The 21,671-nt window shown below is 39.2% G+C and overlaps 1 protein-coding gene and 1 non-coding gene across 25 annotated transcripts in view; one reads left to right on the forward strand and one right to left on the reverse strand.

Annotated features, from left to right (window-relative positions):
- TSBP1 (testis expressed basic protein 1) overlaps nt 1-21,671 on the reverse strand; it is a 199,985-nt gene that overhangs the window by 160,054 nt on the left and 18,260 nt on the right. For 18 of the 24 annotated variants that reach the window (XM_038553674.1, XM_038553667.1, XM_038553675.1 and 15 more), the window contains exons 9-18: nt 14,847-14,867; nt 14,614-14,625; nt 11,311-11,331; nt 7,657-7,695; nt 7,073-7,093; nt 5,418-5,438; nt 4,736-4,756; nt 4,082-4,102; nt 3,444-3,464; nt 29-49 (exon numbers count right to left, since the gene is read on the reverse strand). In XM_038553674.1, the coding sequence (XP_038409602.1) occupies nt 29-49; nt 3,444-3,464; nt 4,082-4,102; nt 4,736-4,756; nt 5,418-5,438; nt 7,073-7,093; nt 7,657-7,695; nt 11,311-11,331; nt 14,614-14,625; nt 14,847-14,867 (219 nt within the window). The remainder of the gene's footprint in view (nt 1-28; nt 50-3,443; nt 3,465-4,081; nt 4,103-4,735; nt 4,757-5,417; nt 5,439-7,072; nt 7,094-7,656; nt 7,696-11,310; nt 11,332-14,613; nt 14,626-14,846; nt 14,868-21,671) is intronic. The other 6 variants (XM_038553671.1, XM_038553668.1, XM_038553664.1 and 3 more) reach the window with 1 other exon arrangement.
- Nucleotides 2,659-2,766, forward strand: LOC119874394. The gene has a single exon (XR_005368247.1). It is a non-coding gene; the product is annotated as a U6 spliceosomal RNA (small nuclear RNA).

Here is a 21,671-nt window from a genome sequence, read left to right on the forward strand (position 1 = left end):
TATATATATATATATATATACAACTTACCAATAGGTCCTGGAGTTTGCACTAAAAATAAATCAAAATTGGCATGTTAGTATGAGTGTTTGGATGAAAAATAAATTTTTCATTAATTTTATTCTGGGGGTGGGGCTTTGGGAAGTAGAGTAGGGGAGAAGTGATAACAGTAATAAGAACATTAGGGAGAACTAATCCAGGTATGATCCATACACCAAAAGAGATATTTAGCATATATTGCAATTCAGCCTGAGATGAGGGTCTCTCTAGAATCCTTGTCAACCTAGGAGAGGTTAGAGACATTAAAGGTTGAAGATACTGCTTTTTAAAAAAGTTTTATTTATTGATTTGACAGGAGAGAGAGAGAGAGAGAGACCACAAGCAGGGAGAGTAGCAGAGGGAAAGGGAGAAGCAGACTCCCTGTCCAGCAGGGAGCCTGACATGAGGCTCGATTCCAGGACCAAAGGATCATGATCTGAGCTGAAGGCAGATGTTTAACTGACTGAGCCACCCAGGCACCCCAGATACTGCTTTTTAAAGGGACCATCCTTGTACTAAAATATTTCTGACCAACTAATATGCTTTAGGATAGGCATGAAGGTAGGAGCTAAGGATGCAGTCTTCTCACAGCTTCCAGCTTACTGACTACTGCTTTGATCAGCTTGATTGTCTCTGGGCAAAGGGTCAACAAAACCTTCAATTTTTAATGAGAATTTGGCCTTCAGTTGATTTTCCAGTTCTGATTAAACCTGCTTTCTTACTTGGCAACGTTCTTTTTATCAAAAATGATCCTTGGGGTGTCTGGGTGGTTCAGTCAGTTAAGCATCTTTTTTTTTTTTTTTAAGATTTTATTTATTTATTTATGAGTGACACACAGAGAGAGGCAGAGACATAGGCAGAGGGAGAACAGGGAGCCTGATGTGGTACTTGATCCCGGGACTCCAGGATCTCGCCCTGAGCTGAAAGCAAATGCTTAACCGCTAAGCCACCCAGGTGTCCCAGCATCCGACTCTTGATTTCAGCTCTGGTTATGATGTCAGGGTTGTGAGATGGATCCCCACGTTGGGCTCCATGTTCAAAATAGAGTCTGCTTAAGACTTTCTCTCTCTCTCTCTCCTTCTGCCCCTCCTCTACTCTCTCTCTCTCTCTCTCTCAAATAAATAAACAAACAAACAAATAAATAAATTTTAAAAATAAAAAGAAGAATGATCCTTGGTTGGTAGAAAGCCATATTTTTGGGCTTCCCTGAATGTAGTGACCATGTATTTGGGCATGTTTCTTATAGGATCCCTGAAGGTTATGTATGTAGAGCTCTTATAGGATATTTTGGCTCCTGAGGCTTCTATGTTAAGGCAGCTCCTCTATGCAGCCTGTGCAAGGTCAAAGACTAGTTCCTAGGTGGCTCTGTAGATACTTGCATAGACCACTTCTAGGACTACTGCCACAGAAGAGAGATGGTTGATGCTACCCTGGTGGCAAGCTGTGTTTCCTGTCTTAAGTTCCATTGAGTAGCATGGTGAAGGCTGGGATCATCTTGTGAGTCTGCCTAGTTAGTTGAATCTAAAAAGACCAGCCTTCCTTCCAGTGGGCATTGCGGTGTCTCTCTTCTCCATAGCTCCTTACTTCATGGCACTCATCATGGGAAATACCCCAGTTCTAACCCATAAGCCCCAAAAAGCTCTGATTTTTTTTTCCTGTGTGAAAAAGCTAGAAGGTGGCTTACCAGTTGTGGATATCTTGGGCCATGAGTGTAGACAAGCTAGAAATTTAGGTATTTTGTAAAAGTAATTTAATGTTTGCTTTTATTGTATCTATAAAAAAATTGCCCTTGATTCTGGAGTAGAACTCCTAGGACATCTGCCCTTTGGTATAAGCCACTAAATCTTTAGACAGATAATCATTTCAAATATGATTTTGTTTTGTTTTCCTATATTTTTTACTCTTTTTCCACTTTTAATATGTGACTCCTATAGCCTTCCTTTTCTTCTCTTTCTCAGCTTTATTTATATTCATTTACTCTTTTTCTTCTCCTGCCTCCAACTCAATCTTTCTCCTTCCAATTTTCTTCCTACTTTTGTTCTTTTTAAACTCTTGATTTTTCTCTTTTCAGCATGTATCTTCATTCTCTATTACTCTTTGTATTACATTTTCTCTCACTTCCTCTCCTCATAAGGTCTTTTTATCCCCAAATTTTAATATTACAAGTTCATTTCTAAAAAACATTTTGTTTATTTATTCATGAGAGACACACAGAAAGACAGAGGCAGAGACACAGGCAGAGGGAGAAGCAGGTTCCATGAAGGAAGCCTGATGTGGGACTCGATTCCGGGACTCCAGGATCGCACCCTGGGCCGAAGGCAGGAGCTAAACTGCTGAGCCACCCAGGGATCCCCTATAAGTTTATTTAATTCCTAACTAATAACCTATTAGAACACTCAAAATGGTAGTGGAAAGAGCTCAAGAGTCAGCACAACTTCAGTCCTGATTTCATTATTAACTATCCTCCTTCCCTTATTTTTTTAGGAATAACTTCTGAACCTCAATTTTTCATCTTTCAAGATGGGTATAATATCTGTTATCCACCACCATTGAAATGCTGTGAGGCCCAACAAAATAATGCATAGGAGAGTTAGAAATCCATTATAAGAATCACATGAGGAGTGTTCACTTCAGCAGCACATATACTAAAATTGGAATGATACAGAGAAGACTAACATGGCCCCTGTGCAAGGATGACACACAAATTCATGAAGGAATTACACAAAGAATGACTAGTTACAGATACAGGACTTGTATTCATTCTGTCAGGCAAATATGGGAAACCTCAAACATATTTCTTTTGGTTTCTAATTTCAAAAATTCCTAATTTGTGTTAAAAATCCTATAATCCAGTGTGTGAAGCTATAGCTATTTGCTCTTAGTTTATAAATATGTAATTATGGACTACTGTGTCTTGGAACCTAACCATTATTTATAATGTTTCTATGGAAAAATGCAATAAGGTAAATTGCTAAAAGTTGGTGAAAATAAAACCTAACTGTCCTGGAGAGAACTTTTCAGAGCAATTAAATAGAAGAAACAGGATTTGTATTATTTTGAACACAATCTAATAACAAAAAAATATTTGCAGGGAAAGCAAGAAGTTTAGATGCTGTGTACTAAATCTTTATTACATGTTGATGCTAAAGCTAGATTATATAACTTAGAAAATGCCATTTCCTAGGGGGTTAAATTATCAATTTGTATTTAAGCTTCATAGTTAATATCTTTTTATTGCAGAACCTGGGTGAATCCAACCTCCAGGAATTCTGAGTGAGATAACGAGGCAGTGGAAACACTTGACCCTGGAGTCTATGGGTGTGAATTATTTGAAATAAAAATCAACTGACATTCTAAACATTGTAAAGGACCAAAATACATTGTAATTGAGAGTTAGGTGACTTACCAATGGTTTTTTGAGATAGCTCTAAAAAAATAAATAAAAGAGAAAAGAAATGAGTAGCTGCTCTCAGACTCTGGAGCCCATAGTTCTCATTTACATGCTTTTCCTGGTAAGAATCTATACCATTAAACTTGGCTCAGCTACAATGGGGTAGTAGCGATGTTCTTTCTCATGGATGCTAGGACAATCTGATACATATAAGGCCTTCCTTATGTGCTGGATCTACTGAGAGGCCAAGTAGCAAAGGTACTAGGTAGAGATCACCCTTTTGGCCCATTTAAACCCCTGTAGAAAATTGGAAAAACCATTCTCCATTTAAACTTAAATTTCTTCCTTTTCCCCATAATTTCACTTCTTTCCATCTCATTCTGTTTTTAAAAGTCCTTTGTGTGATATTGATAAGCCAATGGACACATTCAAGAGTTCATCTTTCACTTTATAGTTTGTGTTTGGCAATGGAATGTATATTCACACTATTAATAATGACTTACTGAAATGGTAGGTAGAAGAAAACAAAAAGGCCAAAAAAAACCGTGGACTCCCAAGCCCCTGAAATCCCAACATGAAATCCAGGGAAGGGTCCCTAAGATACTGCAGGGAGTTAAAATTCTCTACAGTAGAGAATCAGACAGTAAACTTACTGATAGGTCCCGTAGCTCCTGCTGAGAAACAGAGTGAAAGAGAGAGGAAGAGGGGGAGAGGTGAAGGGAGAGAGAGATTATTACTATGCTTCATCACTATAAGGGAAATAACCATTCTTCAACACTTACTCTAGAGGGAGTGTCATAAGTAGAAACCCTAGGTGCATCAAGGGTTGCTTACATGGCAATCCTCAGACAGATTCCCTATTGGACCATATAGGAGACTTCCAGGAATGGAGGCATCCCCTTGTTTTCAGTGATATTTGCAAACTTTAGAGGATTGGAATAACTCCTTCCATACTAATTCATAATGTCTCCTTTAAATTATTTTCTCTTTTTTCCCTCTCATTTCATTAGGGACTTATTGTTATTTGAATAGTGAACCTATTCTATATGTTGGCAAATTGAATTTAAATAAAATATTTCTAAAAAAGTGAACCTTCCTTTGCTGACAGGGCATAATGACTGCTTTTCTATTTTTTTATGTTAGTTCATGGGCTTTGCAGTCTCTTTATTTCATTTGGAGATTCTTTGGAAACCTTGTAATAGGAATACTAGAGAAATTGAGAAACATAAAACATGGCAGAGTGGTACTTAAGATCTTCTGGTGAGAAATTAAAGGAACCAGAGTGGAGAAACAAATTTGATACTTACGAATTGGTGCTGTAAATTGCACTGAAATACAAAGAAAAGGAAAATCAGTGTGGTTTGATATGAGCAGAATGCTCATGCCACAATATTCTTTTTAAAGAAATTATGAAGCAACTCGACCAGAGGGAGAATTACTACTGCATATCAGTAGATAATTTTAGCAAAGAAGCCCCATAACCCTCCCTCTAGATTACGTCATTTGGCATTCACTCAGCTGTCTCAAGGGATTGACACTCCCAGGGGTAGGTGGGATGTCAGTCCAGTTGGCTTTTTTTCATCAGCACACCTCCTTTGTTTTTTTCACGCTTATTCTCTTGCCTTTGCTTTGAACCACCAGTTCTCCTGTAGCTCTTCCTTCAGTTTAGGAAAAGTCTACGAACAGTTGTTTTAATTATTTTTATCATAAGTAAGAGAATTTTTCGTGGGTTAATATTTATTTATAATTCATGTTATTTTAAATATGAATTATTTGGGTTTCCCTTGTCTTAAACTCAGTGACAGTTCAGAGTGTTTTCTTTCTTTTTTTTTTCTGATGCCTTGGGCATCAGGAGGTGTCAGTAATTCAAATGCAATCAAGAAGTGTGGGTGAGACATCCTGGAAATGGAAAGAGCTTGGGTAAGGAGAGGTCCCATATCCCATAGAAGACCAAAGAGTGCAAAATTAGGAAACAGAAAAGGAACTCACTTATGGGTCCAATGGTTCCAGCTAAAATATGGGAAAAGCAAGGCAGACTAATTAGAATGGTTCTTTGGCACAGAAAATTTACAGTTTGCATTGAAAGTATTTTTGGGAAAACATCATAAATACAGACACAGGAACAAAATTTCTACTTCATCGGAGGAGGAAATAAATTCTTTTCTTCATTCTCCATCCTGGAAGACCCTTGTAACTACTGGGATCTGACAGCTGGAGCTGCAGGGATGCAGTAGTCAGGGTTCCTTCCCTGGTGGGTCACTGTTTGTAACTGCGGATTCCACAGACCATTGCCTTTTTTCCAACAGGGCTAATTTGAACTTGTTTAATCAGAATCTATGGTCTCGTCTTCTGAAGGAGGCAGTGGGAATTTCTGTCTCCAGTGGGTGACTTTGGCTCCCTTAGTCATCATAGTAACTTGGCCTGCAATATCTTAGCATAAAAGGGATAGAAACTCTCAGATGGCTCAAGACTCTCATAGATGCAGTTAGTGGGTAAAAGGATTGAGGCACTAGACCTACATGTTTAGCAATAATAGCCCTTCTTTACAAACACACATACACACAGACACTTCTCTGTACCTCTTGGGGTACATGTGCTTTAGTGACACTTCCCCAGTGTTTACTCTTGGTTGACTTTTGATTATTTTAATCATGTTTCATGTGTACAAATGCTCCAGGAAGAGTAGATACAGGGTGTGATCTGTCATGAGCCCTAACCCTCAAATCATTCTTCTTCTTCCTTTAGTATTGGCCCTGCCCCAGGAGCTCAAGCTCTGAATATCTTCAGCAGTGATGGATAGAAATATGTTAAGAAATGAATGAAACCTTGGTAAATTTCACTTTTCTTGTCATCGGATTTAAGGCTACTCTTCCTGTAGAGAATCTGAAAGGGATGGAGGAGGTGCTTAAATCTTAGAGCTAGTGCACTCAACTTATTTCTTCTCTAGGTATGGAGGATAGAAACCCTGTAGAGTAATGGTTCTAAACCACCCGGGGATCTTCTTAAAAATGCAGATTCTGATTTAGTGGGTGTTAGGTGAAGATTCTTCACTTCTTAGAAACTCCAAGGTGATGCTAATGTGGATCCTTGGACTAACGTTAAGCAGCAGGCCATTAAGAGACTGGTAAAATCTCAAAGCATTTATAGGTCACTGTTTCCATTTATCTTTTTTTTTCTTTTCTGTATCAAGTGACTCTCACTCAGCCCTCATTCCCAGTTTTTCTGCCAGAGATGTTTGTTGTAATATCATTTTTCTATATGAACACTTCTTCCAGACTTAATCTTTGTTAGTAGCAGGGCTTATACATTCCACACAACCATCAACAGCAGTCTGGGGACCCTTAGTCAGTGAGCTAGGACTCACTGCTCTTCCTTGCAAGTGTGACTGAGATTTCTAGCAAGGGATCTTTCTACCCTTCTAACACTTTTATTCTTAATACTTTTCTTTTGGCCATTGAATCTCAAGACTTTGAGAGATTTAAAAGTGATAGTACTTTCTCAGGAAGGCTCCAGCTTATTAAAATAAGAATAGAGAATAAAGGAGGAGAAAATAATTGACAATTTGTGAATAGGAGAGTCTTACATATTCTAACAGTGCTGTAAAGCAAAGCACGTGGGAATTAAAGCACAGAAAAGAAACTTACTTATGGGTCCTGCAGTGCCAGCTAAAATATAAACACAAACAGGTAAGTCTGGCAAGAACATGACTGAAGGATGTACATTTCAGGGAGCTTCAGGTCAAGCATTTACTACATATTACATTTACATGGAAAGCAGTAAGAGGGTAAGTCTGCATCCCCCTCCCCTCCCCTTTTTTCCTTAAGAGACTCATAAGATCTTATTTCCTGAAATTATTTTTCTTGTTCTCAATTTTTACTATCTTCATACTGTGAAATCCTTTTAAAAGTTTCTGTTTGTTTTTGGTAAACAACTTCATCCAACCATAGGATTTTTCCTTTCACCTGTTAATTTTATTAGCAGAGTTTATACTTTGCTAAATAAAAAAATTATCAGTTACTTAGAGGGATCCTGAAATCAGCCTCCAGTTCCTCACACTGATAAAGGAAAAGGAGAACAGTATAATAGTGAGTTGTCTCCTTCCCTCCTCTTTTATGTGCCTATAAACCCTACCCCAGCACTTGGTAGAAGCTAAAAAAACAAAAAACAAACAAACAAACAAAAAAAACAAAAACAAAAACAAAACAGTTGAGAAATAGGAGAAACTTACATAAAGGTTCTGGAGTTGCTTTGAAGGTTTTTGCATCACCTATAATGAAAAGAAAATTGATAAGAACTATGAGAGACAAATATTGTGTAAGCAAAAAAAAAAAAAAGACAAATATAATCTCATCTAGATCTAGACTTTCAGAGAGCATGAAGTGTAGGCAATTTCATTCTGTCCACCCATGTGTGCGGTACAAATAGTCTTGAGATTAAAGATCCCAAGACTAGGGGCACCTGGATGGCTCAGTTGGTTAAGTGTCCAACTCTTAATCTTGATCTTGAGATCAAGCCCCATGTTGGGCTGAGTGTGAAGCCTGCTTAAGATTCTCTTTCTCCCTCTCCCTGTGCCCCTTCCTGCTCTCTCTCTCTTTAAATAAATAAATAAATAAATAAATAAATAAATAAATAAATATCCAAGATCGGAGAGTCCTACTTTGCTAGTCTCTAGTTTTATGACTATGTAAGTCACTAAACCTTTGGAACACTACTTTTCTCATTTTTAAAATGGACATGAGGGCAGCCCGGGTGGCTCAGTAGTTTAGCGCCACCTTCAGTCCAGGGCCTGATCACGACTCCGGGGATCTAGTCCCGCATCCCTGCTTGGAGCCTGCTTCTCCCTCTGCCTGTGTTTCTGCCTCTCTCTCTCTCTCTCTTTCTCTGTCTCATGAATGAATAAATAAAATATTAAAAAAATAAAATGGACATGATACCTCCTTTCTTGGAGGCATGGCTACAGTGAAAAATCAAGAATGATAATGAATAGGAAAGCTAACTAAGTTCTATCAAAATTGTTATGAAAAGAAATATTTGGTGACTATAAAAGAATGAAACTCTTCTGTAAAGTAGGAAGTTTTTACTGTGTCTAAAGTATTCAGCTTCAGTTTACTTTTTTTCTACCTTCTCTATTTTTCCCTCTTATATCTTTTTGTCATTTGGAAAGTTCTGAGTGCTGGTGACAGGGCATTTTCTTGAGCATTTCATTCTATTGTCTTGGTTTGCTGATCTGTGTGATTTCACTCTTTAAAAAAAAATCTTTTTGTGTTCCTTAGTTACCTCAGTACCTTAGTTATACGCATTGCCCTTGCAGTGAGATTGGCAGTGGTGGTGAACCATTGCTCCTTTCTTGAGAGTAATCAATCTTATTTTAAGACCTGAAAAGCCTCTTTACTGAAACAAGTGTATAGATGAATTAATTTTCACATGGAATTTCAAAAGTTTTGTGTATGTGTGAAGTTGTGATTTGAAGTTTACAATCTACTTTTGACTTCCATTTTCCTGTTCTGGAGATTTTTACTGAAATTCTTTCCCCCTCTTGCTTTCCCCCTCAACTCTTTCTTCTTTTACCTGTTCAGATTTTTTTCCTTATTTAGTTTATTTCTCTGTTGAACACTTTAAGTGTTGAAGTATTGTTTTTTAAAAAATTATATTTAGTGAGAGTTTAGTGAGTTGAAAAATTTGCTATTGTTTCTCTTAAAATAATTAAATTTAGTTTATACTTGTCTATTTATGACTTGGTGTTTGCTAGTTTGTTGTGTTTTTGGGGAAATAGCAGCTTTTCACAGAAATGACAAGATCTCAGCACTTGAGAGGAGATAGTTCCTCTTCTATGTGTTATAGACTAAGGTAACATACTGCCATTCCCACTACCAAATAAAGATAATTTACAAAACCCAGCTCTCATATACTTAAGATTTAAGAATATTGACCAATATTACCAGGAATGATGAATATAGTTTAGTTAATGTGCTAATTCTGATCAATTAGTAGCAACTCCCTGGAGAGGAGAAGAATTTTAGATTGTATTACTGGTATTTGCCACTGGCAAAGGTGAGCAGAAGAGGAACATATGGTATGTTTTTGGAAGTTTTTGAACCGAGAGTTTTGTGGCTTTGCCCAGTTGAAGACAAATAATCATGACAGTGAAAGATTTCCATTTACTTTCAAAGTAAAGAAACAGATAAAAAACTTAATTATAAGACTCGAGCATCCTGCCAAAATACTAAGTATTATGTATGTTTAGATTAAGGACATAGCTTCTGTGGATAGTCTGCCTAATGAAAATATCAGAATTAGTTCTCTTAGAGAGTACCAAATTTTCCATTACTAAATGGAAATACTGGTTGTCTTTATTGCCTCAGCAGGTCTCGTGAATTGTGAACCTGTTGGCTATAGGAGATACTGGGGAAGTTGAGCATTTGAAAAGTGCACACCCTCTCTAGAAGCATTCAAATTCAAAATTTAAAATAACATGATGTTGGTCTCCTGGAACACATGTGTGGATGGCAATGGGCTAATGAACTGCCAACTTGGGAGCTCTACTCTGAAAAAGGAAGAGATTTAAGTGAGCACCCTACATACCTCAACAGCAGTACAATGTGAGATTTGCATCACCACCAACTGTGGCCTGGCTTGAGATAGACCAAATGAATACCTTTTTTCATTAATTTAATCATAGGTATTGGCTGGGTCACATTTAATTAAACCCTGTAATTCTACAAACTAGTTCAGGTTGTGAAGCACCTGGAGTAATTTTTAGATACTTTTAGAGAAAATTATGAAATAATGATCTTTGAGCAAGAAGTAATTTTAATCATTGTAAGAATGACCAAAAATATAATATTCAGTGTGAAAAATTTTATCAGAAACACATAGCTCAGAAGAAAAAAATCTGTCAACTAGAATTACCTCTTCCTAAATTTTTAATTTTTTTTTGTATCACTTTCCGTAATTCCTTACTTTTCTGCCCCTCATTCCTCTTTCAATCTTCCCTTTGTTTAGAAAATGTGGTCATTTTGCTTTCGCAATAAATGGAAATCAGTTCCAGGAGACAGATTTAAGCTTCTTCACCTCAATTTTTCTTCTTTCTCTATTCATGCTTTCTACAACCCCTCACTTTTCTGTTCTGTTCTGTTTTACAACTGGTAGTTGAAATTAGTTATAAAAGCTTAATGAGAAATTAAATAATTTGCTTATGTTCAAAGACGCAGTACATAGGGAGCTGGCATACAACTCCAGGCAGCCTAGCTCCAGAGCATGCATCTGCAACAGTCTCTTTGTATATTTATAATACATTAATTAACAAGTAAACTTATTTTTAAAGTGGTTCTTAATAGTTCTTATTATACCACTCTCAATTCATGGGGACATAATGCTTATTTTCAATAATGAGGTGAACAGTAATTTATTCCCAAGCACACAGCCAAAGTAAACCATATAATTTCTTTCTTTGTGGGTGTGTGTGGGGGTGATGTAGTTAGAGAGGGACACAGAGTCCAAGGAGAAACTGTTGGGATGGAAGAAAACCAAACCTGCTCTGTACTCGAAGGAGAGGGAGTTAATGGAAGAGGAAAAATCAAAGCTATAGAAGAGAAGAAGCTATGACTGCTGAAGAGAAGGTGGGGCAGGGAGATAAGGTCCCATGACATGACATGAGTGCAGGGATTTGCTTGAAACCAAGAAGGGGTGTTTCATTGTCTTAGGGAGAAACTGTGACAGGTGAGCATGTTGTCAGTAAGATAACTAATGAAGGAGAAGGTGAAGAACGATGAGCCTCAAGCGCTGTTACTTTGACATAGCAGGGACCAGACAAGGCAGGGAGACATCCTCTGCCTAGTGTAGGGGCCCTATAATACCAGATTTTGAAAGAAGAAAAACTTACCTATGGATCCTTGCAGTAATGCTAAAGAACAATAACAAATATTCAAATAAGTTTAGAGTTGATGGTTTAAGTAATCCACCCATTTCCCAAGAGTCTTTCCTGAAATTGTACCCTCCATTCCCCAGAAGGCACATGGGTTACCAGACTTGCAGGTCTCAAATCTTCCTCCCCCTTGGGCACTATCTAGGAGTGAAATTCTCAGGAGAGTCTCAAGGTTTACTGTATTTTCAATATTCTGATTTCATTCAGCACCTCTCTTTTCCCCTATTTCCAATCTCCCCTCTTTCTTTTCTCTTCGTATTTTGGAGAATCTCCTTTCCATAATGTAACAGCTTCAAGAAACAGAGAAAGGCAATATTAGAAAGATTCTAATTTTATAATAAAAGACTGAGGCTGAGAGAGGGGAAGGTCTGTGCCTGAGCATGTTAAAAAAATATATGCAGTTTTCACCTTCAATTTTTCTGATTCAAAGTTCAGTGCACTTTCTCCTGTATCCCATACGTTTTTCTCCTTCCGTTCTTTCTGGAATACCCCTTTAGAAGTAAATTTCTTTCCTATATATCGACTCTCTCTCTCTCTGGTTCTTTTTATTAATCTCTGGAATGTTCCTCTTTAAAGTGTCTTAAGTAATAGGAAAGGTTTGTGGAACTTTTAGTATTATTAAATCATGACAGGATTATCAGTATGTAGCTACTATAGAATGAACCCCACTATATTCAGTGGAAGAAAGCTGAGCATTTGTCTTATTTGCCTTATGTTGGAGGTTAAATTCCTGTGTGAAGTCTGATCTTAGATCATTTTCACCATCTTCTGGAACCTTATTTAACTAATCTCTAAAAGAACAGGGTTTAACAATGCTCTGTTCAGCTCAACTTTTAATAATTCATTTAGTCTAAATCCACAAACTGAAGTCCTGTATTCCTCTGCCTTTCATCCTTAGCTGATAGAATCTAGGATAACAGAAAAGCAAAAAGGCTGACATTCTAAATTTAGGGCCTGCCCAGGAAAGGTCAGACAGGGAAAACAAGGTCCCAGATATCAAGGATTCATGGCAGAGAAACAACTAGAAATATGCTCAATTCCCTTATAAACTGTGTTAGTTGAACACACAGATAAATTCATGAGGTCGATTGCTTAAATGCATCAGAGTTAATCCCCTTTGAAGAAAAGCTTCAGGAAGAAGCTTTCACACTGCCCTCCTCTGTGATTTTGGTCACAGATAGTGTACGGATACAGTACATTTGTGCTGCGACAGAGGAGGACTGGTGATGAGCAGGGAAGCCATTTACTTTTTCTTTGTAAAGGTTGAAACTCTTTAAGGGAACTTTGAAGACATAAGTCTTGGTTAAACTTTCGTTAGTTGTCCTATGTACTTCTTTCTTTTTACCTCCTGCTTACTCTCTTTTTCCTGAATTGAGAAATAGAAAAGAGACTTAAATACTGTTCCTGGAGTTGACACTGAGGAATAATGGCAAAAATCCACAGGAATCTGGATTAATTGGTTTAAAAAGCATATAATTCTCACGGAACTAGAAAGGAGGTCCTGATTAGTCTTCTGAAGTACAGTGGGTGACCAGATATTTGAATCCCAGTTCCTCTGATTAATAGCTATGTTACCTTGCACAAGTCATTTAATTTTTTGTGCCTGAGATTATTCATTTTAAATACAAGATTTATAATAATATCTATTTCATAGGATTTCTGTGAAGATGTAAAGTGCTTAGGACAGAGCCTGGAAACATACTCCATACATATTATTATAACATTGTTTCAAATTGCAATCCTTATCTATGTATACCTGTGTATACCTGCATGGGGGAGATGGACCATAACCTCCTTTGCCTCAGACACTGTGTTGGTTTAAGATTTTTAAAGAAATAATAGAATCAAGCCCTTCGTTCTCCTGGTGTGAGAGCCCTTCCCCAAGTTACCATAGTCCACTGAGATGCTTCTGAGAATGGCCTCTCAAGAGAGCCTCATTCATCCTCTAGGACCACACAGGATATTAAACTTCGGAGTGAATGGCCCCATACATCTCTCACCTAAACATTATGTATAACAACTAATTACTCACCTTCCTCTGAGATTAATTTCAGTATGTGTCACATATCCATTTACCTTATTCACCATTAGGGGATAAATCTCATCTTAAGGAGCATATTATCATAATGATTAGCATAGCTCCTAGTCTGATTTTCTTTCTTACCCTCTAATATCCAGCACACCATGCTGTCTGGAATTCATATCAGCAAATTCTCCCATATCTTTAAGTTCTCCACATGTTCTCTTCATTATTTTGTTTTAGTAAGCCCAATTGTCCTTTAAAGTACTATGTCTCTTGCAGCCCTCTGAGGAATGGCTATTTTTTTTTTTATCTCATACTCATGTACCACAGGGCCTGCAAATATTGCAGGAGAAATTAAAGATCTGAGTTTATTATTTAGCACATGTCAACCTGAAGATATTTTACTCTGTTCCTATCATAAATTATCCTTCTGTAACTTAATTGAATTAAAAAAAGCAAAACAAAATAAAAACTCTGTTGATTATAACAGTAATAAAATATTGAGCCTGATAGTTTTCCAAGGTTATCTTCAAGATGTATATATATATTTTTTCTTACATATACATATTATGTATCTATGTAATAAAACAGCCTATTCATCAGATGCAGTTTTGACACAGTATCAGACTGGCAAAATAATTTTGAGATTTATATTAATTCACATTTTTTTGCATTTTTGAATTTCATATTAAAAATTGAAGTAATATCTTTTGCATATGCATAATGTCCTAAATTTCTTGAAACTTTTTTTCAGGAAGATACTTTAAATTGAAAAATTAAATATTTTTAATGGTGTCCTGGGGATAGTTGGACAAGCACAGGATACTCAAAAGCTCGGTGTTTAGAAACCTCAGTTTTTCATTCTATGAACTATGTGCCTTTGGGTAAGTTAGACAATATCCTCAATGTCACTTTTCTTACCTGTAATAACTGTAAATATGGACTCAACAAACATGGCTTCTTTAATTACAGTTCTCCTTTACTCTTATTCCCTGCCCTTTTCACAAACTTCTTCCTTCCTTCCTCCTGCTTCTGAGTCAAAGAAGATATTTGGTTTTGCTGAAACTATCATAGCCAGCTAAAACCATTTGAATCTTATCTTCATTTGTAATCAGTGGACTTTTCATTAACTTCAGATAAAATGTTCGATGATGAGAAGGAAGAAAAGATGAAGGACAAGGCTAGGCAGAGTTAAGGCACAAAGGGAATCAGATTTGAGAAAGAGAAAAAAAACTTACCTCTTTGTTCTCCTGAAAAGAAACACAAAAAAGGTTATGTGGTTGTCTGGCATTTTTTTGTTGCTTTTTTTTTTTTTCATTTTTGGAGTATCAGAACAGGGTATCCCTGGAAGCACTAACCCCTGAGTGTCAGTCAAGGCTCAGGGAGGTAGAGCATTAAACACCTCCTCCATTGTTACCATTCAAACCCTGGAACACCTTGAATTGAATTGGGGGAAACTAAAGGAACTTACCAATACTTGATCGAGACAGTGCTAAAAGAAAACAAACAAAAATGAGATTTTTGTGCTTCAGGGAGAACCTAAGATTCCATAGCTACTATATGAGGAAAAGGTTGTGGGAAAGAGGACAGCAATGGGTCACATTCCATTTTCTATTATCAGGTGCAATGCAATGTGGAGGGCTGATGGATATCCAGTTACAGATTGGGGTATAAATTTTAGGTTTTTGTATAATTCTACAGTAATTCTGATAGGGCAGGGTAGGATTACAAAACCTATGCAATTTATTTTTTAAGATCTCTTAGTAAGATAATAACAATGTTTATGAGAATTGCTAGTTTCTTAGTCCATGGAAACTTTTCTTCCTCCTGTGACTTTTGTCTTTCCTTATCCTGCTGCTTTTGTTCTTTTTGTTTTCTTTCTCTACTTACCTTCCTCCTCTTCTTCTCTCTCTATTTTGTTTCTCTTTTTTCCCCTTTGTTTGAAAGATCTTTTGTCCCAAAAGATCTACTACATAAGAGCTTCAACAGGGGGTTTCTACTTCTCAAAAGTCATTGGGTCCTATAAGGATACTCAATAACAAGAAAACAAAATCAGGATGCTCCTAGATATTAAAAGATAGAGTCAAGGCAGATAAAAGGGGCTTGTTGTCAAGATGGATATTCACCCTCTCCTCTATTTACTTGGAAAAGTTGGGCTTAATAATTTTTAAAGTTTTATTTTTATTTTTTAAAAGATTTTTATTCATGGGAGACAGAGAGAGATAGGTAGAGACACAGGCAGAGGGAGAAGCAGGCTCCCCACGAGGAGCCTGTTGTAGGACTGGATCCTGTGACCCTGGAATCACACCCTGAGCGGAAGGCAGATGCTCAACCACTGTGCCACCCAGGTGCCTCAATTTTTAAAGTTTTAAAACATAAAACTGAACTTGAGACCTAGGAAGGGAAGTCTCCAAGGACCATCTATCAAGAAGGAAGCCATCATCTATATATCTTAAAGGAAGGTTCATCACCCATATATCTTAATGGGAGGTTGGCTTTTCAACACATGATCAGGAGCAAAAATTAAGGCCATAGGTCTCATGCAATGGAAGAACCTGGAACTAATTGTTCTGTATATCTCACAAAAGCACTATCTGTGAAATTGGAACCATTCATATCTGTTTGTCAGGGTTTGCCAGGAAGTGATCTATTTGCACCAGGCTATGGCTGGAAATTGAGTCTCCAGCAATGAATAGAACTCTCATTGTAAGCCAAGTTCAGGTATAGGGCCCACATTTGAACCTCTCATATAGGGGAGAAACTGAATTAATAGGATTGTTGCACAATAGGAAGTTTATGAGGAACTCAAACAAATGACAACTAATGAACTTACAGATATAAGTTGAAACACATTTAAGGAAATCTACTGCAGTGATAGATGCCACAACAAATGAGACTACACATATAAAAAGAAGGATTCAAAGGGAATTTCAAACAAGTGTTTTTCACATATTCAAAGATATGAAAGAAGGACTAGAATCCATAAAGCAAAAACAGCATTAATCAGGACCAACTATATTTGACAAAGAACAAAATGAAAGCAGATGTAGAAAATAGAGTCATTATATTATAAATCATTAGGTGGGTAAACAAAGAGAATAGGTGTAACTGAAGAAATAATTCACAAATGGTAAATCTAAGGGAAATCATCCAGGACTCAATATCAAGAAATAAAGAGACAGTATGACAAAGTTCACCGTGTTGTTTACCAAAGTAACTTCTTTTTTCTCCAAGGCATATGTGTGGTAGATAGAAGAATCTCTCCCCTAAATGTCCACATCCTAATCCCTATCCCTGGAACCTGAATATGTTAGGCTACATGGCAAAAGGGATCTAAGGTTGCAGATGGAACTAAGGTTGCTAACTAGCTGAACTTAAATAGAGATTTTATCCTGGATTATCTGTGTGGACTCAGTGGAATCATAAGGGTCTTTAAAAATGGAAGCTGGCTCAAGAAACAAACAGTCAATACCCAAACAATCAATACCCATACCCAAGAAACAAACAATCCAGTCATGAAATGGGCAAAAGACATGGACAGAAATTTCACCAAAGAAGGCATACACATGGCCAACAAACACATGAGAAAATGCTCCGCATCACTTGTCATCAGGGAAATACAAATCAAAACCACAATGAGATCCCACCTCACACCAGTGAGAATGGTTTAAAATGAACAAGACAGGAAACAACAAATGTTGGGAGAAGATGTGCAGAAAGGGGAACTCTCTTGCACTGTGGGTGGGAATGCAAACTGGTGTAGCCACTCTGGAAAACAGTGTGGAGTTTCCTCAAGAAGTTAAAAATAGAGCTACCCTATGACCCAGCAATTGCACTACTGGGTATTTACCCCAAAGATACTGATGTAGTGACACATGGGGACATCTGCACTCCAATGTTCATAGCAGGAATGTCCACAATAGCCAAACTGTGGAAGGAGCCACTATGCCCTTCAAGAGATGAATACATATATGAATATTACTCAGCCTTAAGAAAAGACGAATACCCACCATTTGCTTCGACATGGTTGGAACTGGAGGGTATTATGCTGAGTGAAATAAGTCAACCAGAGAAGGACAATCATCATAAGGTTGCACCCAATACATGGAATATAAGAAATAGTGAAAGGGTGATGGACACTAAGGAGACACTTGTTGGGGTGAGCACTAGGTGTTATACTATATGTTAGCAAATTGAATTTAAATTAAAATATTTATTTAGAGAGGGAATCCCTGGGTTGCTCAGTGGTTTGGCGCCTGCCTTCGGCCCAGGGCGTGATCCTGGAGTCCCAGGATCAAGTCCCACATCAGGTTCCCTGTATGGAGCCTGCTTCTCCCTCTGCCTGTGTCTCTGCCTCTCTCTCTCTCTCTGTCTCTCATGAATAAATAAATAAAATCTTTAAAAAATATATATTTATTTAGACTTAAAAAAAATGGAAGCTGGAGATTGAAAGGAGTCACAGAAAAAGATGTGACCATGGAAGAAGGCCAGAGTGATGTGTATGGGAAGCTTAGTCAATTTTTGTTAGTTTTGAAGATGGAGGATGGGGGACCATGTGCCAAGGAATATCCAGAAACTGAAAAAGCAAGGAGACTGCTTTGTTTTCAGAATTTCCAAAAGAAACACAGTCCTGCTGCCACTTTGATTTTAGCCCAGAGAGACATGTGTCAGATTTCTAACCTATAGGGACACCTGGGTGCTTCAGTGATTGAGCATCTGACTTCGCCTCAGGGCATGATTCTGGAGTCCTGGGATCTAGACCTGCATCAGGCTCTCTGCAGGAAGTCTTGTTCTCCCTCTGCCTATGCCTCTGCCTCTCTCTGTCTCTCATGAGTAAATAAAATTAAAAAAAAAATTTCTAACCTATGAAATTAAAATAATATATTTGTATCATTTTAAGCCATTAGGTTTTTGGTATTTGGTTACAGTAGCAATAGAAAACTAATGCAATATGGTTTGACTGTTTCCTCTGCAGTTAGGGGAACTATATGAGCGAGTTCTAGCAAATCTAATCTTGAAAGAGCTATGTGAAATAACACCCAGGCTTCCCCATAAAAGCCTTGAACTCATGATCTTCTCCTGAACTCTGCCTGTGTCAGAAGCCATTAGTTGAAGTTGGTGGAGACATAGGACAAGATGAACTTACGTGCTTAAGTCATTGCTGAGAGGAAGGCCAACTACCAATCAGGCATCCCTGATTTCACATAATAATATAATTTTGTGAATAGAACCACAGAGATTTTAAGATTTATCGATTATAGGGTCACAGACTGATGTAATTAATAAAAATGAGATAGACAAAGGAAAAATTATTAGTCTTGGAAGATGAGAGGGGAACCTTTACATATATTTGATAGTAATCTTAGAAGGAGAGACTATGACTTGTTAGGTGGATAGATATAGACATAAGTATAAAAATGGAATATATTCATAGCAGTTAATGTCAAGAATTTTCTGTAAACAAAGACAGGAGTCCACAGAATGGAAAATCTTGAGTCCTGAGCAAGATAAATGAAGTTAACCTCATACCCAGTTACATCATAATTACAATGAAGAATGCAAGAAAAAGGGAAAATATTAAAATCATAGATCATTATCAACAATAAAAAGTGCCAGAAAAAAATGAAATAAATCTTCAAAATCTTGAGAGAAAAAAATGTTAACTATTACTCAGCTAAACTCTCATTTAAGGCTGAGGGTGAAGTAAAGCTATTTTCAGTCAGACAAGGGCTTAGAAAAACGTTCACATGCACGTGGAGCCATAAGAAGAGCAAAAGGGATGGGATCCCTGGGTGGCGCAGCGGTTTAGCGCCTGCCTTTGGCCCAGGGCACGATCCTGGAGACCCGGGATCGAATCCCACATCGGGCTCCCGGTGCATGGAGCCTGTTTCTCCCTCTGCCTGTGTCTCTGCCTCTCTCGCTCTCTCTGTGTGACTATCATAAATAAAAATTAAAAAAAAAAAAAAAAGAAGAGCAAAAGGGGAGGAGGGGCAAGATGGCAGAAGAGTAGGGTCCCCAAGTCACCCGTCCCCACCAAATTACCTAGATAAGCTTCAAATCATCCTGAAAATCTACGAATTCGGCCTGAGATTTAAAGAGAGACCAGCTGGAATGCTACAGTGAGAATCGCGCTTCTATCAAGGTAGGAAGATGGGGAAAAAGAAATAAAGAAACAAAAGGCCTCCAAGGGGGAGGGGCCCCGCAAGGAGCCGGGCTGAGGCCGGGGCGAGTGTCCCCAGGACAGGAGGAGTGTCCTCCCGGAGGAGCAGGAGCTGCACCCACCTTCCCGGGAGAAAGGGGCCCGCGGGGAGGTGGAGCAGGACCCAGGAGGGCGGGGATGCCCTCGGGCTCCCGGGGACACTAACAGGCACCTGCGCCCCAGGAGAGTGCGCCGAGCTCCCTAAGGGCTGCAGCGGGCACGCGGGGACCCGGAGCAGCTCGGGTGGGCTCGGGGCGGCTCCGCGGAGGGGGCTGCGGGGCGGGAGCAGCTCGGGGGGCTCGGGCGGTGGCTCCGCGGAGGGGGCTGCGGGGGGGAGCAGCTCGGGGGGCTCGGGGGCGGCTCCTCGGAGGGGGCTGCGGGGCGGGAGCAGCTCGGGGGGCTCGGGGGCGGCTCCGCGGAGGGGGCTGCGGGGTGGGAGCAGCTCGGAGGGGCTCGGGGGTGGCTCCGCGGAGGAGGCTGCGGGGCGGGAGCAGCTCTGGGGGCTCCGGGGCGGCTCCGCGGAGGGGGCTGAAGGGCGGGATTGGGAATCCAATAGCACAGGCCCGGAGCACAAGGCGCCGGGACACAGCCCAGGATCCGGCCTCCACCGGGAAAGGGAGAGGCCGGGAGGGCCCAGGACCCCAAGGACACTCCTGCCCCGAGCTGAGCAGATCAGCGGCCCCGCCCCGGAGCCTCCAGGCCCTGTAGACCGAGAGCTCCGGAGTTACTGCGGGGGCTGACTCCAGGGCTCCAGATCTGGCCCCGCCACTGCGGTTGTTCCTCCTGGGGCCTCACGGGGTAAACAACCCCCACTGAGCCCTGCACCAGGCAGGGGCAGAGCAGCTCCCCCAAGGGCTAACACCTGAAAATCAGCACAGCAGGCCCCTCCCCCAGAAGACCAACTAGACGGACAAGTTCCAGGGGAAGTCAAGGGACTTAAAGATACAGAATCAGAAGATACTCCCCTGTGTTTGTTTTGTTGTTGTTGTTTTGTTTGCTTTTTGATTTGTTTCCTTCCCCTACCCTTTTTTTCCTTTCTTTTTCTTTTTTTTTTCTTTTTTTATTCCTTTTTTCTTTTTCTCTCTTCTTTCCTTCTTTCTCTCCTCTCTTTTTCTCCTTTTCCCAATACAACTTGCTTTTGGCCAATCTGCACTGAGCAAAATGACTAGAAGGAAAACCTCACCTCAAAAGAAACAATCAGAAACAGTCCTCTCTCCCACAGAGTTACAAAATCTGGATTACAATTCAATGTCAGAAAGCCAATTCAGAAGCACTATTATACAGCTACTGGTGGCTCTAGAAGAAAGCATAAAGGACTCAAGAAACTTCATGACAGCAGAATTTAGAGCTAATCAGGCAGAAATTAAAAATCAATTGAATGAGATGCAATCCAAACTAGAAGTCCTAACGACCAGGGTTAACGAGGTGGAAGAACAAGTGAGTGACATAGAAGACAAGTTGATGGCAAAGAGGGAAACTGAGGAAAAAAGAGACAATTAAAAAACCATGAAGATAGATTAAGGGAAATAAACGACAGCCTGAGGAAGAAAAACCTACGTTTAATTGGGGTTCCCAAGGGCGCTGAAAGGGCCAGAGGGCCAGAATATGTATTTGAACAAATCCTAGCTGAAAACTTTCCTAATCTGGGAAGGGAAACAGGCATTCAGATCCAGGAAATCGAGAGATCCCCCCCTAAAATCAATAAAAACCGTTCAACACCTCGACATTTAATAGTGAAGCTTGCAAATTCCAAAGATAAAGAGAAGATCCTTAAAGCAGCAAGAGACAAGAAATACCTGACTTTTATGGGGAGGAGTATTAGGATAACAGCAGACCTCTCCACAGGGACCTGGCAGGCCAGAAAGGGCTGGCAGGATATATTCAGGGTCCTAAATGAGAAGAACATGCAACCAAGAATACTTTGTCCAGCAAGGCTCTCATTCAAAATGGAAGGAGAGATAAAGAGCTTCCAAGACAGGAAGGAACTGAAAGAATATGAGACCTCCAAACCAGCTCTGCAAGAAATTTTAAGGGGGACTCTTAAAATTCCCCTTTAAGAAGAAGTTCAGTGAAATAATCCACAAAAACAAGGACTGA

Source organism: Canis lupus, chromosome 12, assembly GCF_011100685.1.
Source record: "Canis lupus familiaris isolate Mischka breed German Shepherd chromosome 12, alternate assembly UU_Cfam_GSD_1.0, whole genome shotgun sequence".
Lineage (NCBI taxonomy): Eukaryota > Metazoa > Chordata > Mammalia > Carnivora > Canidae > Canis > Canis lupus.